At 43.3% G+C, this 17677-nt stretch overlaps 1 protein-coding gene across 1 annotated transcript in view; it reads left to right on the top strand.

The window, feature by feature from the left end:
• BAHD1 (bromo adjacent homology domain containing 1) overlaps positions 1-17677 on the top strand; it is a 48776-nt gene that overhangs the window by 15553 nt on the left and 15546 nt on the right. Inside the window, exon 2 of the mRNA XM_025197761.1 lies at positions 11167-12819. Coding sequence (XP_025053546.1) covers positions 11167-12819 — 1653 coding nt within the window. The remainder of the gene's footprint in view (positions 1-11166; positions 12820-17677) is intronic.

Below are 17677 nucleotides of genomic sequence, written 5' to 3' on the forward strand. Positions count from 1 at the left end.
TGGGTGTGGGGGAGCCAGAGGATGGCTCCGGGGCAGCTAGAGAAGTTGCAGAGTGGGGCAGTAGGTGCTGGGAGCTGGAGAAAGGCTCCAGCTGCTGGAGAAAACCGCAGGAGCTGGGAAGCTGTGGGGTGGGGAGCCTGAAAACAAAGAGACGGACAGCAGAAAATAACAGAAAAAGCAGCAGGAGAGACTGAGAGGCAGCAGGGCCAGCGGAAAAGCAGAGAGGGGCAGCAGAAAGTAACAGGGAAAAGACAGTAGGAATTGAGATTGGGAAACTAGTGGAGAGGGGTGGGGCTGGAATTGAGGGAGAGAGCTAGAGAGAGAGGCTGGAATTGAAGATAAGGAAGGGACTGGCATTCAGTAAAACATGACCCAACTTGGGGTTGCAAATGACAGTAGTTTTATTGAACAGGGGAGATGGTGACACAATGCCAAATTGGTTCCCTTGCGTGTGCACGCACGCACGCGTACACACGCACACAAATGGCAGCAGGGGTTAGAGACTTGATGCAGGGGCTGAAGTCCACGAGGAGAGAGAGAGAGACAGTCCAAATTGGAGGAGGAGCTGTGCAGGTAATATCTACCTATCCAGGCCGGAAGGGGTCCTTGTCCAGTAGGTGTTGTCCAGAGGGGGGGTTACCAGCAGGGCCTCTGGGTGGATAGGGGGTGTGGCATGGTGCTGGTCCAGATGGAAATGGCATTCCCACTGGGTCTGTCTTCACTGCCCCTTTTTATAGGGGCAAACCTTGTGTGACCCTAGTGACAGGAGGCATGCCCAGGCAAGGGGCAGCCCCGGGTGTCCGGAGCATGTGTGCTCCATGCCGGGATGTGCAGTTTTGGGTGTCTGTAATGGTGAGAGTTGCTGGTTTTGCAGGATCCTTTGTCTTTCAAATGCTGGTCTTGTCTCTCTGCCTGGGTGAGGTCCGCGGTTCCTGGATGATTCAATGCGAGGTGATGGCCCAGTCATTACAGGCCATTCAGTTAGAGGCCTACCACCATAGTATTTCAATAATTTCCAATCACACTCATTCATCGAGGAACCAATTTACATGGGAGGGGTACGTGACTCGTACAGTTGCAACATGGGATGCCCAGGCAGAGGACAGAAGATGGAGGCTTGACATATAAAATGGAAACTTGACATGACTTTGGTTCACTTACAAACACAGGCCTAAACCATACGCTATCCAAATGAAACAATAAAAATCAGTATGAAAATGCTAATAATACAATATACAACAGTAAAAATCAATACAAACCTAATAATAATACAATATACAACAGTGGATATCTAAAATCAAAAACTTGCTACCAAAATAAAAATGTTTAAAGCTTATCCTATATCTTGGCTTACTTATACTTATCTATGGGGAAAAGGGAGGGAGAAATAAAAGTCAGAAATGATTGGGGAAGGGGAGGGAATGCATAAAGAGAGAAAGAAAGAAAGACTTTGACTTTTAAGAGGCATTTATTCCAGGGAGGGTGACAAATTGGGGCCAGTAGAGCGTATGTACAGGTTGGCCTGAAGATCTGGGCTTCACGGACAAGGCCTGGGCTCATGGCCTGCAAGGCCTGCCCGTACACTCTTGACAAAAACACAAAAAACCCGACAATGAACAAAAGGACTATTTACATATTTACAGTTCCGGACGCCCATGGGGGTATCAGGGCATCAGGGGTCGGCCCGCATGAACAAAGTCCGAGGTCTCGGCCCGCTGGATGCGTCTCTGCACCTTGAGCAGCTGGTGGTGCCACAGGGCAAGGACCAGGCGTCCTGCCTTGACTCAGCACAGCGCCCCCTCGAGGGCCCAGCGTTCCTCAAAGATGGGCACCGTCCGCCGGAGGATCGCGTGCTCGAATTCGAGCAAGAGGCGGGCCCGCACCAGCAGGCGGAAAACCTCCAGGGCGTCGACCGTCCCGGTCCCGGTGAGCCAGTTTCGCTGGCTCTTCAGGGTGGCCATCTTGGCCTGGCCCAGCAGGAAGTTGGCCAGGCTGACTGCGGCCTGCTCGGCCGCCCGGTATGGGAAGGAGTGGATGTAGACGTCCTCCGAGAAGTCCCGGCCCAGTGCCCGAAGCAGCGCTCCCAGGGTGGCAAAGAGTGGCTGCAGCCAGGGGCAGTCAAAGAAAGAAAGAAACCAACCAACCAACCAGGGGTTTTGCTACAGCCCTAGCAGGGGAAGGAGGGATGAGAGGGCAGATACTACCTTGTCTGCTGTTTTCTGTGCTGCCCCACCAGTTAGCACCTTCGCCTCACAGCAGTGAGGACTGCTGGCTACCACTGGGGAGCCAGCATTTTATTTTTAAGGGTTTTTTTGTTGATTTCCTGGATTTTGGAGACAGTCTCAGACTTTGAAACGGCAAATTAAGTATCTCCTTCACTATAGTTATCTTTTGTGAATCCCTTAGACATAGTGTGCGGACTCATACGGGTTCACGGACCACAGGTTGAAAACCAGTGATATAGTGCGTGAATCCATGAAAGAATCCTAGTGTCTGAGTTCCACATTTTGAAAGTGCCACGCATTTAAAATCTTGTACATTTTCTTAGATTGGTAACTTGAAAATATCAAAAATAAAACATTCTCTCTCTTCGTGTAGCTTCTTTGGAAAAACGGTGACTTTATTCAGCTTCCTTCCCAAAACTTTACCATAAAAGGGAGTGTTTTAATGAGTAGTCCAAGATTCATTTCAGTCTTTCTCCTAATCTCTCTTGCAATTGATTGTAGAGTAAGAGACAGATGCTACAGCTGCATGATTACAGAAAATGCAGCTGTTAACACATTTGGTTTTCTTGTTAATGAGGCATCAGCTCTCTTCTGACTTTTACTGTTTGGCATGTGGATTCTCTGTTGCTCGCTTAGTGGGCTGTCGTACACCCAAGCCGTTTCTTGGGATTTAGTGATTGGATAGTTTCGTAGCAGAACTATATCTAAATATCTTCTGGTCTTTGAAATTCCATTCAGAAAGCTATGGGCTCTTTTGATTTTATCTTAATTTTTTTTACTACTTTAAACTTCCACCTGGACTGGAAAGCTTCAACCTATCAAAGTTTTTGAGGCCTCAACAAGTATAAACTGTTCCATTCTATTCTTTGATTCATGATCCATTAGTTAGTAATTCAGAAAAGGGATGGTAGTAGGATGAAGAACCTGAGAGTGTATCGTTTTCTTACAAGAATGAGTCTAGTACCAGTATGCCAAGGTTGGAGTGGTGTAGCTGTAATGATCCAGGAAACTTCTGAGGCAAGGGTTTTGGTTTTTTGTGGGGGGGGGGAAGGAGCTCGGGGGGGGCGGGGGGGTAGCTTGGGTTTTTTGCAATATCTTTTATTGGACCAACTATAGTTGGATGAGCTTTCAGGCTTGCACTCAGTAAACCAGGTGTCAAACCTATGGCCCACAGAGCTGTATAATCTGGTTCCTAGTGCTGCCCTGTGGGTTTCAGAGTGACTGACAGGCAGCATGCAGGGCACACTGGATGACCCTGGGTGCTGCAGAGGGTGCCCATTTCAGCTCATGTCTCAGAGCAGCTACTGGAACAGGCTAAACGAGCCACTCCAGGGCTGTGCTGCACAGCCCCATAGCAACTGGAGTAGGACCACACCACATTTGGCACTCACTCCAGGTCCAGAATGCCCAGTTTGTGGGTGTGATTTCACCCATTGACCAGTCCTGTGCGACTCACCCAGCCTTGTGGGGTCAGATAAGTTTGACGCTCCTATCGTAAAAGGTATCACAAAGTTTCCTTTGCATTTAGTAACAATGGTTAGTAAGTTATCTTCATCAGTCTCTGTGGCTTTCACACAGAAGCCTTGAAATGCTTTAGATTTTAATAGTGTCTCAGTGATGTAGCTGTGATGGTTCAGGCAAGAGGCAAGGATTTTTGTGGGGGAGAGATATTATTGGACCAGCTGCACAGTTGGGATAGATTTAGGCAAGCTTTTGAGTACCATGCATCCTTCTTCAGGCTAGTGGAAAAGAATGGTTTATACCTGTTGAGGTCTCAAAGAGATCTTGGTAGACTGAAGCTTTCCAGTCCAGGTATAAGGAAAATGGGTTTTTTGGACCTGAAGAAGAATGCATGGCATTTGAAAGCTTATCTGAGTCTATTCCAGCCATACAGTTAGTACAATAAAAGATATCTTCCCCCCCACCCCCAACAACAACAACAAATCTTGTTTCTCTTCTCTTGCTTTTACTTGCTAGTGTTCTGGAGGTCCTCTTGAGTTATTGAGAAACTGAGAAGTGAATAGTAGACTACAAATACTGAGTTAGGCAGTTCAGGTAGCTTCTGTACACCTGAACTGGCAAAATGTTATAGCTAGAAGGAACCTGGATGTAGAGAACATGAAAAATCTTTAACATTGTACATGTTCCAAACAGTCCCTTTTTGTAGTTAATAGTATGTTTTGGTACTGCTGCCTTCATCCCCCAGGCTTCTTTTGCCATGTTAATCTAATAAAGTTAACTAGAATTCTGGCTGTTACTGGCTTATCAATATTTGTTCCAAAACAGATATTTGTGCTATTTGATGTAGTCCAGCTTTTCCTTCATGCCAGTTGTAATAATTGCCAAACTGGCAATGTGGTCCTTTTAAAGTGATCCAGTTTCATTTTGGTCCTGACTCTGGATACAGATACTTATTGATACTAGCTGTGTTAAAGCCACAACCACAAAACTTAAAATTGAAAATTCTAGTTCTCTGCTGTGGGCGTTTGCGCAACTTTTATGACATGTCAGGAATTCAGAAAAGTGCAGGAAACTGATTGCAGAGGAAAGGTGAAGTATAGCTTCTACAAGAACAGGCAGGATAAGGGAAAAATTCTAATATATAAATGGATTGTAAATGATGCTGATGGCAGCTTGAGATGTGCAGGTCACCAGCTTTAAATTTGTTGTATCCATCATGATAACTTTAGATTGTTTAAGTAACTTATATCACCAGAACTGTCTGACATAACATCCGTGTTCTGTAATGAGCCTTAATTGCTTTGGTATACAAGTAGAATCCTGAACAGTAAAGGTAGGAAGTACTTTGAATAACAGTGTTTTTCTTTGGCTTCTCAGAATGTATTCTGCATTTTGCTGCAGTTCTTTTTAATTAATGTAAGTGATGTAATCAAGAAATTCAGCATTTAGAAACTAAACTTTTTTAGCTGCATATAGTAAACAGATTAGTTAAGATGGGGATCAAAATAAGTTTACTACTCTTGTCACTACAGGATCAATGCAAGCTATAGAGTGAGGTGGATTCATAGAATCATAGAAAATTAGGGTTGGAAGGGACATTAGGAGGTCATCTAGTCCAACCCCCTGTTTGAAGCAGGACCATCCCCAACTATGATCCCAGCCAAGACTTTGTCTAGCCACATCTTAAAAACCTCTAAGGATGGAGAGTCCACAATATCTCTGGGTAACCTGTTCCAGTGTTTTATTACCCTCCTAGGGAGCGAGGTTTTTCCTATTGTTTAACCTAAACTTCCCTTGCTGCAACTTGAGACCATTGCTCCTTGTTCTGTCATCTGCCACCACTGAGAACAGTCTAGCTCCATCATCTTTGGAACCCCTGTTCAGATAGTTGAAGGCTGCCATTAAATCCTCCCTCGGTCTTTCCTTCTTCAGACTAAATAAGCCTAGCTCCTTCCGCCTCTCCTCGCAACGTTCTCACAGGCAAGCTAAGGAAGTATGGTCTGGATGAATAGACTGTAAGCTGGGTAGAAAACTGGCTGGATCCTTGGGTTCAGAGTAGTTATCAATGGCTCGATGTCTAGTTGGCAGCTGGTATCAAGTGGAGTGCCCCAGGGGTTGGTCCTGGGGCTGGTTTTGTTCACATCAGTGACCTGGAAGATGGTGTGCACTCTCAGCAAGTTTGCAGATGACACCCAGCTTGGGGGGGAGTAGTAGATATGCTGCAGCATAGGGCTAGGATTCAGCGTGACCTAGACAAATTGGAGGATTGAGCCAAAGGAATCTCATGAGGTTCAACAAGGACAAGTGCAAAGTCCTTCACTTAGGACAGAACAATCGCATGCACCGGTACAGGCTGGGGGCTGACTGGCTGGGCAGCAGCTCTGCAGAAAAGGACCTGGGGTTTACAGTGGACAATAAGATGAATATGAGCCAGCAGTGTGCCCTTGTTGTCAAGAAGGCTAATGGCAGACTGGGCTGCATTAGTAGGTGGGTTGCCAGTAGGTCAAGGGAAGTGATTATTCCCCTTTATTCAGCACTGGTGAGGCCACATCAGGAGTACTATGTTCAGTTGTGTGCCCCCCATTACAGAAAGGATGTGGAGAAATTGGAAGAGTCCAGTGGAGGGTGACAAAAATGTTGAGGGGGCTAGGGCACATGACTTATGAAGAAAGACTTGGGGGAACTGGGATCATTTAGTCTAGAGAAGAGATTTAGTAGCAGCCTTCAACTACCTGAAGGGGTGTTCGAAAGAGGATGGAGATAGACTGTTCTCAGATGACAACTAGGAGCAATGGTCTCAAGTTGCAGGTTAGATATTAGGAAGAGTTTTCTCACTAGGAGGATAGTCAAACACTGGAACAGGTTACCCAGAGAGGTGGTGGACGCTCCAGCATCCTCGGGGGTTTTGAAAACCCAGCTAGACAAAGCTTTGGCTGGGATGATCTAGTTGGGGATAGACTTGCTTTGAATGAGGGATTGATCTAGATGACCTCCTGAAGTCCCTTCCAACCCTAACTTTCTATGATTCTATGAAGTCATGTGCCCCCTAACCATTTTGGTTGCCCTCCTCTGTACTCTCCAATTTGTCCACATATTTTCCTTAGTTTGTGGCACAAAACTGGACACAGTACTCCTAGATGTGTACTGGGAAGTACAACCCCACCACTGCTGAACAGAGGGGAAGAATCACTTGGCTTGCTCTGCTGACAGTGCTCCTACTAATGCAGCCCAGTTTGCTGTTAGCTTTCTTGGCAACAAGGACACACAGTTGGCTCATTCAGTTTATTGTCCACTAACCCTCAGATCCTTTTATGCAGAGCTGCTCCTTAGCCAGTCAGCCCCCATTTATACCTCATCCATCTTCAAAAACATTCGTTAAACATCTGATTGTAGACTTTCTGGATCATGAATTCTTACCAGTAAGATTTGCCACTTCACTTAGGTCCCAAGCTGAGAATGCACTGCTGGTAGTTTGACGGGGAAATATTCTCACCATTTTAAAGATGACTAGGTTAGTGGAAATTCTTGACAGTGCAGCTGCATGCTTCAATAATGTCTTTAAAATAATAATTACTTTATAGTCCATGTGCTTCTGGTGTAAATCCAGATTTCACAGGGTATAACAACTATGCAAAATCATCTCCTGGTAAAATTATAGCTTTATTCACCAGAATTTTGAAGATGTTTGGCTGTAATGCCAAAATTTCACAGGGTTTAGTTTCAGTCTGTTTCTCCTAGCGTGTGGATGGATATATGGTCCTTGACATAGATTACTGTATGTGTTGTAATGCTTAAGCAAAGCTGACTTCTCAGCGTGGAACAGAAACATTTAAGAGCCTGGTGCTCTTTGTTAATACTGGTTAACAGGAACAGTAGTTCTAAGTATGCACCATTTCTTTAAAAAAGCAGCTGCTGCCTGTGATTGCTGAGTAACTTGTACAAATCCAAGTCTGTAAAAGATGTAATGTGATTGACGCTCTTGAAATGATTCCCATTTAATTTTTATACTTTTACCTTTTAATGTATTATTTTCCAATACAGAGATCCCTATTGCAGTCTTTTCATGTAACTTTGTTTCTCTTCTTTTGTTGATTTTAGTCTGTCAGTATTGATAATATTACATGGGTGGTTTTTTGTTAAACTGCTACAAATAAATAATAGCTGGGCACAGTTTGCCATGTTGAACTGTCCAGTATAATGTGGATTACAAAGCTGAAGTTTGGAAGGGGTGTGTGCTTCTAAATTGTAAGTGATAATTCTATTGAAAGGTATCACGTTGTAAGGTATCATTTGTTAGGGGTGTTGTGATGGAAGCGTTCATATTTCAGGTTATGAAAAATAAAACTTATTTTGAAAATGTATCTTTTGCCATTTGATCAGATGAGGAAGGGATGCATGCTGAGCTGTCAGATATTCCATATTGCTGTCAGAAAAATCTTTGCTTGTGAATCTACATCAGCCGTTTTCACTCTGGCAGAAATTTGGTATATATAACTGACCACTTTAGAAGCAGAGGAGAAAGGAACTAATCAAGTTTGAATATCTGTTAACAATCTAATTAGACATTTTAGACTTACCCTTTTAATATAATTAAAACACTGCCATATTTTGAATTATATTTGTGATGTAAATGGAAGAAATGTCTCTTGAATGGTCTAGACATGGATTAAATTAAGTCCTACAGAGGAGAGGTAGGAGCTGAAGAAGGAAAGGGACAGCTAGTGTCAGTTTCTAGCTGTTTCCTCTCAGCAACTGAAGTTTGTTTCTCTCTGCTGAGCATTTCTGCCAGGGGCTTGCCCTTCTGGTGGTAAGGGAGAAAAAAAAGGAGAAACGGCCAGCAAACTAATAGTCCATGTAGTCTCATAGAAGTGATCCCAGCAGGGCAAGGGTATGTAGGATGCTGGTTCTATACCAGTGTTCAGGCTGTACCTATCTGTTGATAAGTAAAACTTTTTCTCTTCCTCCCTACCCCTGACCCCCACTAAATTTAACTTTTAAAGTAAAAGATCTCACTGCCTAGTGCTGATGACTTTTTTTTATTTTTAATTTGTTCCCTGATGCAAAGAGTGTGGGTTTCTCAGAATTTCATCAGCCTGTAAATAGACCTGACTGGTAGTAGTTGCATCCAGCCCCTGCCCCTAGGCGCAAAAGGTTCTGGAGTCCACATAATGTCAAAAATAAGTGATTGATAAGTAAAACCTTTCAGGGAACTCTTCCCATCAAAACTAGTATTTGTAGGACTCCAGGTCTGCATCTCGTATCTGGGGGGAAAAATCCAAGTTGGTTTTCAACGTATACATTTCCTTCTTTGGTTTAGGTAACAAAATGCACAGAACCAATCAGTTAAAAGAAAGTGACTTAATATCAAATCAATAATCTAATTATTGGGTTGATTAATCTATATAAAACCATCGATTCCTTATAAGCTTTATCTAATGATTTTGCTAACAACAGTCTAAATTTGAGCCTCCCTCAAGCAGCAGGACATCATCAGTTTTTAGTGTCAATCAATATATTTTTGGTCCAGTCAAATATATCTGATGCAGAGAAGGCCAGATCACTCCCAGGTTGCTGCTGATGTTGAGGCTATAGCTCTGATGCCAATTAAGGCAGCTTGCTCAAATTAATGCATCTTGAGGGATGAGGTTGCCTGTTTCTTAACATAGGCTTATAGTAAACATCCCAGCCCAAGTCAAAATGATGTTGCTGCTTACAGTCAGAATTCAAAGTTATGGGGGAAAATATTTTTCAGGATTAAATTTATACCTCATATGCAAATGCCTGTGTGCTTTTAAACTAAAAAGTTTAACCTGCAGCTGTTTCAGGTGTTGGAAGAGCAGTTCTGTTGGTGCCATTCCCGGGTTTCATGGGCTCTACTCTCTGTGCTCACTACCAGCCCTCTGCTGGACCTCAAGTGCTAGAATGCAAATGTAGAGCTGTCCCTACCTGCAGAACAGTTGTGATTTTTCGTTTCTGCCTCTGGCTACTGATGCATATTCCAGGGACCATCTGACTGTTGTATTTTAATGTGGTTAGAAGTTACTTAGATGTTGCTAACCTGTATCCTTTGACCATGTAGGAGAATGAAAGAAACAGGCTATTTTGTTAGATCTCAGTAGCATTTCATGGCTCACAAGCAGTGAGTACAACAGGCATTTTGGGCAGCAATCAAAGGCAAACAGAAAGCCCCATTAACCAGTAATGACTTTCCCTTTGCTTTCTGAAGATGGTGGTATGCCTGGTTCGTTCTGCCAGTATCCTTTTCCCCAAGAATCCCTTGGCATATCAGAATGGGCATCCTCTATCTGAGGCCTTGTATGTTGCCTAGTGTGGTTTGATTATGTCGCATTTATGCCACTGAAGAACTTTACCCATTCCTATAATCTTGGGTTAGGAAAATCTATGAATCCAAAAGAATATCTGATTAGTCAGCATATCCCATAAAAATGGAGACATTGACATACATGATCGATCACATCCGTGCTAGATCTCAGTCATCCTAAAAAATATTGACTAAAGAAAAAAAAAAAGCATCCAAAGCTAGCAAAACTCTGGAAATAAAAACATCTGTCATAGTCCCTGGGATACTGTGCATATAGAGGAGCACTTCCTGTTCTATGGATGTTATGTTTATATCTTCCCCCTTTATAGTTTGATACTCTGGCTCAGTTCTGAAAACATTTTGATGCACTATCTGATTGATAGGCTGGTTTTTAGATCTGTCAAACTATAAAAGCCTTCTTCTCCTGAAACCACAGTTCTGGGGGTCAGATTTTAGAAACTGGCCTATCAGATGGTTTTCTTTAAGGCTGTGGTACTTAAAATAATCAAAGTCAAACTGTTTGTTAGGAATAACATTTAGCCATGTTATACATGGCCATCTTTGTACAGGTCATTATTAAATTTGTTAATATTGGCAAGTCTGTCCACTCAAGACAAAGTTTAGCTTTCTACTACAGTAGGTGAACTTGCATTTTCTTTTGTCTAATAGTCTTGGAAAATGACCATGAAATGGCTCACTTATAACAACATGCAAATAGTCAAATGCTCAGCATGTATCTACACTGTGTCAGGAACATGGATTTAAATAAACCTTTCAGATGCTTTCTTAAATTTGACTCCTTAAAATCCTATCTGTTTAATTGGGAACCACAGTCTTAAGTAATATATTTGGACTGATGAATGGATATAATGGAGTGCACGAGGGATGAAGTTTTGGCTTTACCCTGGCTTTTCTGGCTTCTGGGGCATTCGGTTGCCACCCTGTTTCTAATTACTGTCATGTTCTGTGGTTTAATACTAACCCATATCTCATTCCATCCTGTTTTCTAATTGGTTTAAACTGGCTGCTACCCAAAAAGACACTCTTGTGTATAGAAACAAGCTTCCCCAAATATTATTCCTCATTAGCTTTTGGTATATTATGAGGAAACTGGTTCCTTTGCGCTATATTAATAGACATTTTTATATTTGTTCACAGGACTGGACATGGATCCTATGACACATGCCCGGAAGAAACAACTTTTCCTACTGAAATATCCAGCTCGTTCTGCCAGCCAGGCTTTGTCACCAATAGACGGTGAAAGAATGGATAGGACCGAGGCAGAGTGCAGTGAACGAGGAGACAGAGACACCACTGAAGCTCAGAACTGTCAAAGTGGGCTTCTGGGTGCAAACAAAAGCAAAAATTTGCAGGAAGTCAGAAAGACGTATCCCTTGAGAAAACGTCTAATCCCTTCTGTGGACAATAAAACCTGCAAAGTGCTCCTCACTCGACTAGAGGATGTGGCTGGATCGTTATCAAAAGAGACCCAGAGTTGTACAACAAAGAACCTTCCCAGTTGGATGGATGACTTCAGACCTGCCTGTTACCCACAACAAGCTCAGACTGGGGGAGCAGGGGAAAGTGATTCATTTGGGGGAAAGTGCACAATAACTTGTCCAGGGACGGAACAGGAACTTGATGCTGCTCCTACAGAGCCCAGAAAACGAAGACTAGCCTCATTGAATGCAGAGGCAGTGAATAACCTGCTTTTTGAACGGGATGATGGTTTATTATCTAGCAGGCGTTTTCGGAAAGACTCTGTCAAAGTCGGTGGAGATTGTAGCATTAAGAACTTGCATTGCAAAGCTGGCGGCAATTGGCCCCCTCTGGAAAAAATAGCTGTAAAAACAGTGAAGGGTAAGCACAGCAGTGAATCGAGTCAGAAATGTAATAGCTGGGCCCATTCATTGGATGATGTCTTTGAAGATGGAACAAAGAGGGAGGATACTGGAATTTCCTATCATCCCACCCCAAAGAGACTGGCCAGTCTCAATGCAGTGGCATTTTTGAAATTGACTCATGAAAAAGACCAACCCCTGAAGCAGAGGAGTAAATCAGACGGAGAAGGCAAGTCTGAGAACCACTGTTCTAAATCAAGGCTCAAGTGGGCCAAAACCAATAGGAAGAATTGTGTCAAATCCAAAAAGGAAATGTCTAGTTTAAAGGTGGAGGGCCAGCATGGCTGGCAAGGAGTTTCTACAGGTGCTTTTAAGAAAGCAGACCTTCAGGACTCCTCTAGACTCTATGGGACAGCAGGTTCTCTCCATTATGAACCATTATCTAACTCCTATGCTAGCACAGAGGGTCTTTACCACAGACTGCCTTTTCTTATGGGTGGGCAAGCTTCTATGAAGCCTGAGTATGGAAGACCAGGAGAGAAATCTCCTACTCCCAAACAGGAATTTCATCAGCCTTCCTTCCCAGTGCAGCAGTTCCCTCCTTTGCCTGTGCCAGGAAGTCACACGGATTGTGGATGTCTCTGTGAATCTTCAGATTTGACTCCATTGAACGGGTTTTACATTTATTATGGCCAAAGTGGATACAGTGGCTATTCTCACTGCTCAGTTTACCCTAAGGATGAGCTTTCACAATCTGCTACCTGTGAGGGGCTCTTGGTATCTCCAGGTTCCTTGCCATCAGGTCCTCCTTTCCAGCAGCTTCACTGGTGTAGCTCTCCCTACTGTTGTGGAGAAGGAACAGCTATTAACAGTTACAGCCTTTGTGGAGTTATGCATGTGCCAGAGAGCAGGATTAGCAATGTGCATGCAGGACGGAACAGCTATCCCTACAAAATGCCTTTTGCAGCAGGTAAGACAAAAGTGAATACCAAAACTAGATTTGTTTTTTTTAGAATGAGAAGATTAGTTTAGAACAGTAATCTCAACGTTTTGGCTCCACAGACCGGATGAGTGGCTTGGGGATGTTTGGTGGGCTGCATCAAACCCTTCTACCCTCACTGCAGAATCAGGCCCCAACCTTGGGGCACTGCACCACCTCCACCCAAGCTTGTGTGTCAGGTTTTGGACCCTGCGTGCCTGATCCAGTATACAGGACCACAACCCATGGGACTCCCTGTGGAAAATGGCTTGACTCCGGGGATCAGACCTAGCCTGTGAGCTGGGGGTTGAGCGTTGTTGGCTTTAAAACAATCGTTAATGACCTGAATGGCCATTTTGTTGCCTTTCTATGATCAAGGAAGTGTTTATGCTCTTTATGTACTGGTTTAATCTAAACCTGTACTGGTTATTGGTTAGGAAGAAGTAATATTCGGGTCATCTTCCGAAGATGAGGACATTCCTGTTGTCTTTGATCTGGAAAGCTCTTTCCAATTAAAATGTTTCTGTTGGTGTGGAAAACTTTTAATCCAAGAGTTAGTGATTGGATGTGGAACAAGTAGAGAGTGGTCCCTAGTTTGAATCCTAGCTTTTTGATCTGATAGACTATGCAAGTGACCTATTTCCAAAAAGGCAAGTGGTCCATTTGGAAACATTGCTTTTGCAATATTATTGTTTAAGATAGTCTTTGGACCCTCTGTTCAAGCTGTTGATTGGATCATGGAGACTGAATGATGTAAAAGTGTTTACTCTGAGGGTGTCTAAGTTGCGTTGGATGCTGCAGATGCTGTTATGAAAACCTGCCCTGGATGCAAAAAAAGGTCTCTTAGAGCTCTGTTGGGTGTGGCCAGCACCATTCTCATGAGCCTGGAAGCAGCACAGAAAGACTGCGACGCACCTTTTTTCATCATGTACAAATTGGGGGGCATGCTTTCATGGCAGTACTCCATAGCACTGTCTGATCTAGTGTAGACCTGCCCTAAAGGTCCAGTCATGTTGGCAGAGTTGTGTTAAGGAGGCTGGCAGTGTCTTGGGTTTTCAATCTGATCTGGTTATTGGGTTTCATCTCCAGGCTGCAGGGCACATTTCTGGAGCAGTAATATTCCTAGACTAGATTTATGGGGGGATACTCTGACTAATTTTGTTCTTTCTTTTTGAGCATGCTAAAGTTGTCCACCAAAAGATTGAGCAGTGATGTTTGTAATGCACTTATACCCCATACATACACTGTGATCATTAATTCACTGAAGCTTAGGAAATTCTTAATGTTCTTTTTCTCTGGTTGTATGGCACCTCTGGGTCACTGAATCACAAAAACCCACCAGTTTAATAAGTGTTGCTAGTATTTACATGGCTTTTTTTCCCCCCCATCTACAAGCCTTGCACTATAGTGGCTATTGTTCTGGAGCTTTCCTTTACTACTGAAAAATGGCTTGTTGTTTAATATTAAAAATAGGTTACCAGAATTGCTGTGCCAAAGAAATGATGTGCCAGTACCTTTTCAGCATAAAAGCCACCAAACAGTAAAGGGGGAGATGTGTATTACTAATGCCAATATACAGTATAATCTATAAATGGGGATTGCTTCATCCAGCTCTGAGATGAAATTGCCTCTGTAGACACAGCTGTTCAGCCATGCACAGCAATGCTACACAAACAATTTAGGATTCAAAGGGAAGGCTAACCTATCTAATTAGAACTGCTGTGGGATTTCAGGTAGGTGGATGAAATCTCTGTCAAGAATACAAGATGAGGCGGACTTCATAGTAGTCTCCCATCCTAGGAAGTTGCTGTAAATCAGAGGAGCATTTGAATGAAGCATCAGTTCTTTTCCTAAGTACCTCTGCCATCAGGATGCTACCCCCTACACTGGGGACTAGATGTTCTTGTTGGTAATAATGCAGTTCTTGGTAATAACTTTTAAGAGGCTTTATAACTGCATAGCTAATGTTCTCATGAGCATTAAAGACAAGAATCCTTATTTCTGGACCACTTTCTGCATAGTGTCTTGAGTCACATCAGTCTGTCATGTACTTAAAATAATTAAGTTGCACACCTTCAGTGGTGCTAGCTCAAGATTCAAATGAAAGGATTAGGAAGATGTTTTGGTGATGCCTTGAATCATTTTCTGTGTGGAGGGAGAAGTCTGTTATGCTACTGTAGTCAGCTCTTCCTAGGAAGGTGATTTGATGAATAACATGCTCAGGATAGTACCAGCCTATTCTAAAGAGTAAGATTTGTTATGCTCTTTGGTGTTCTTCCAGAGTGCTCTGATCTTTCTAAGAACAAGGAGCGAAACAGTCTCAGCATATTTTCAGATGTGGTGCACTTGGGTTGTGTGTGTCAAAATGTGTTTGTAGGAGCTGCTAATTAGTTTGCCCTTTTTTGAGTAATTTCCATTTTTAATTTTGGAAAAATGGAATGACTTAGACCAGGGGTTGGCAACCTACAGAGACTGCCTGCAGAGCCATTTGATCTGGTCCTTGGCAGCAGGGGGCTTCAGCACCCTTTGCTTTTCCCTGCTATGGTGGGGAAAAGCTCTAGCTCTAGACGCTCACCCTGTGCTGTGCTGTTGTGGAGAAAAGCAATAGCTGGGTCCTAGCACTTGTCTGGCTACCTGTGACCCAAACTGGGTCACTCTGGCTTGCAGCCCAAAAATGTTTGCCAACCGTTGCTTCTGCCAAGTGAAGTGTGGAAGAAAAAATCTTTTTCTAGCATAATTCATTCTAATGGTCCAAGTCTATTTTGTTGTGACTTATGAAAAGAGAGTTGAGCCTTCCCAGGAATGCTAGTATTAGTGAATGCAAAGAATTACTTCAGTGCCCCAAATTATCCTTAAAAAGAGGACAATGTTGTTGATCTAAGGGTTGCAAGTTTGCCTTATCAAGTTCCTTGCATCTGTGTTCCCATGCCAGTCTCCTTCATTGAGTGAGAGTGGACATAGGAGAATGGATTTCTGCCTGTACAGAACAGGGGGTTAGGGCTTTGACTGGTGCATATGACCAGCACTGCTCAGGGCAGCAGGGAGCAATTATTTCTGTGTGCTACTGACAGTGTGCTGTGTAATTGAAAGCACGGTAATGGGGGTACTGAGCAATGAGTAAATTGATAACTCTTGTTGAAAAGGTAGAGAAAGCTTTACTGGGAGCACACGTAGCAGATGTATTAATAGGTGCTAGGCTGCATTGTTAAGTTCTAAATTGGGAATTGATTGAGTATTTTGTAATGTGGAATTGTGTAGATCAAGGGCGACCAACCTTTAGTATGAGCAGTCTGTATGGGGCACTCAGCAGTTTGGGGAAGGGACAGGCAGCACAGTAGCATATAGTTCAGAAAGCAGAGCATCAGGTCAGATAAGGGAAAGGGGTCTGTGGCACACTGGGAGGGTGCAGAGCTAACGTATCATGCCTGCCAAAAAGGTTGACCCTTGGTGGAGATGACGGATAAGGACAAAGGAGATTCTCCTATGCATATGTACCTGCTGAATATCTGTTGAATTATTTCCCTCTTCACAGCTGATTAGCTTTCTGAGTGAAGTTGCTTGTCAAGGTTCAGTTTAGAACATGAAAATATCTTGTGGCCTGAATGTCCTTGCAGTTTTTTACATTACTCTGCAGGCTCTGAAGTTTGACCTAGGGCCTGGGCCATACAGGATCTGAACCCTCCCTTTGCAGTCTACAGCTATAGAGCATTGCTTGCCTGGAAGAAGGAATATTCCTGCCACTCAAAAGTTTCTCTCCCATTCCTCAGCTGATGGAGCTATTTAGTAATAGACATAGTGTTTAAAAGATGGTAAACAGGAGGAAGATTGAAAGTTGGACAAGATGTGACTCTTGGGATGGGAGTCTCCAGCCCCTGTAAATGACTGCACCAGTAAAGTTTGAAACATCATGTCATCTATTTTAGCTAAAAAGAGTGGTGTGGAGAAAGGTAACAAATCCTGTTCCTTTGCAAAAGGGGATAGTGTCCTGGCTGAGAGGGCAGGCTCTCTGATAAGCTGCCTTGAAGCAAGAGATCCTGGAAGTCTTGCAGTTACCAGCTCAGTTGCAGCCCAGCAGCTGTTTTTCTGAGGAATGAGATAAAACACAGCCTGGTTTCCTGCTGGTTCTTCCGTCAGAGCTTTGCCAGACTGGAGCAGTGTCTGGAATATTTTGATTTGGATGAATTGGCAAGAAATGACCAAGAAGAGTTGTGTTTGGCTCATCTAAAAGTCAGAATTGTTCTACCCAACTTGTCTTTACAGCTGGTGCATTCAGTCTTTTTTGTTATTGTTCCCATCTTCAAGTGGAGGTTATCATTTCATGACCTTCTTTGGACTCAAGGAGGCAGAGGATAGTAGCTTCCCATTGCTAGGAGCAGCCTTTGCCATGATTGAGCTGTAAATCAAATAGCTTATTACATTGACTCTCTTAAATTGCATTGATTTCTGCTGTGGTGTGCTTGGGAGCCTGCACACTTACCAAAGCTGCTTCCTGTGAACTTTTTCTACCTTCTGAGATTGCCGGATGAGGCCATACTGGCTGTTCCAAAATGTGCGTTTAGACTTATGAAATATGGGGATCTCCTTTTCGTTTAATTTGGGGGTTCTGTTCCTGCTGGAGTTTGTAATGCTGGATCACTACATTTGTACAACACTAAGAAAATTGTTCTTTTTGTTTTTGCTTATTGTTGTGAATTGAACACTTCTTGCAGTGGGACTTCTGAATGGATAAGTGCTTTGGGATCCCTTTGGAAGGCCTCGTCACCTAACTTGCTAAATTAAGATGTAGTAAATTTGTCTGGTTATGGAATATATGGAATTCCTAGCAGCAACAGCATATGCTTTGTTTTTA

Source organism: Alligator sinensis, unplaced genomic scaffold (assembly GCF_000455745.1).
Source record: "Alligator sinensis unplaced genomic scaffold, ASM45574v1 scaffold262_1, whole genome shotgun sequence".
Taxonomy (NCBI): domain Eukaryota; kingdom Metazoa; phylum Chordata; order Crocodylia; family Alligatoridae; genus Alligator; species Alligator sinensis.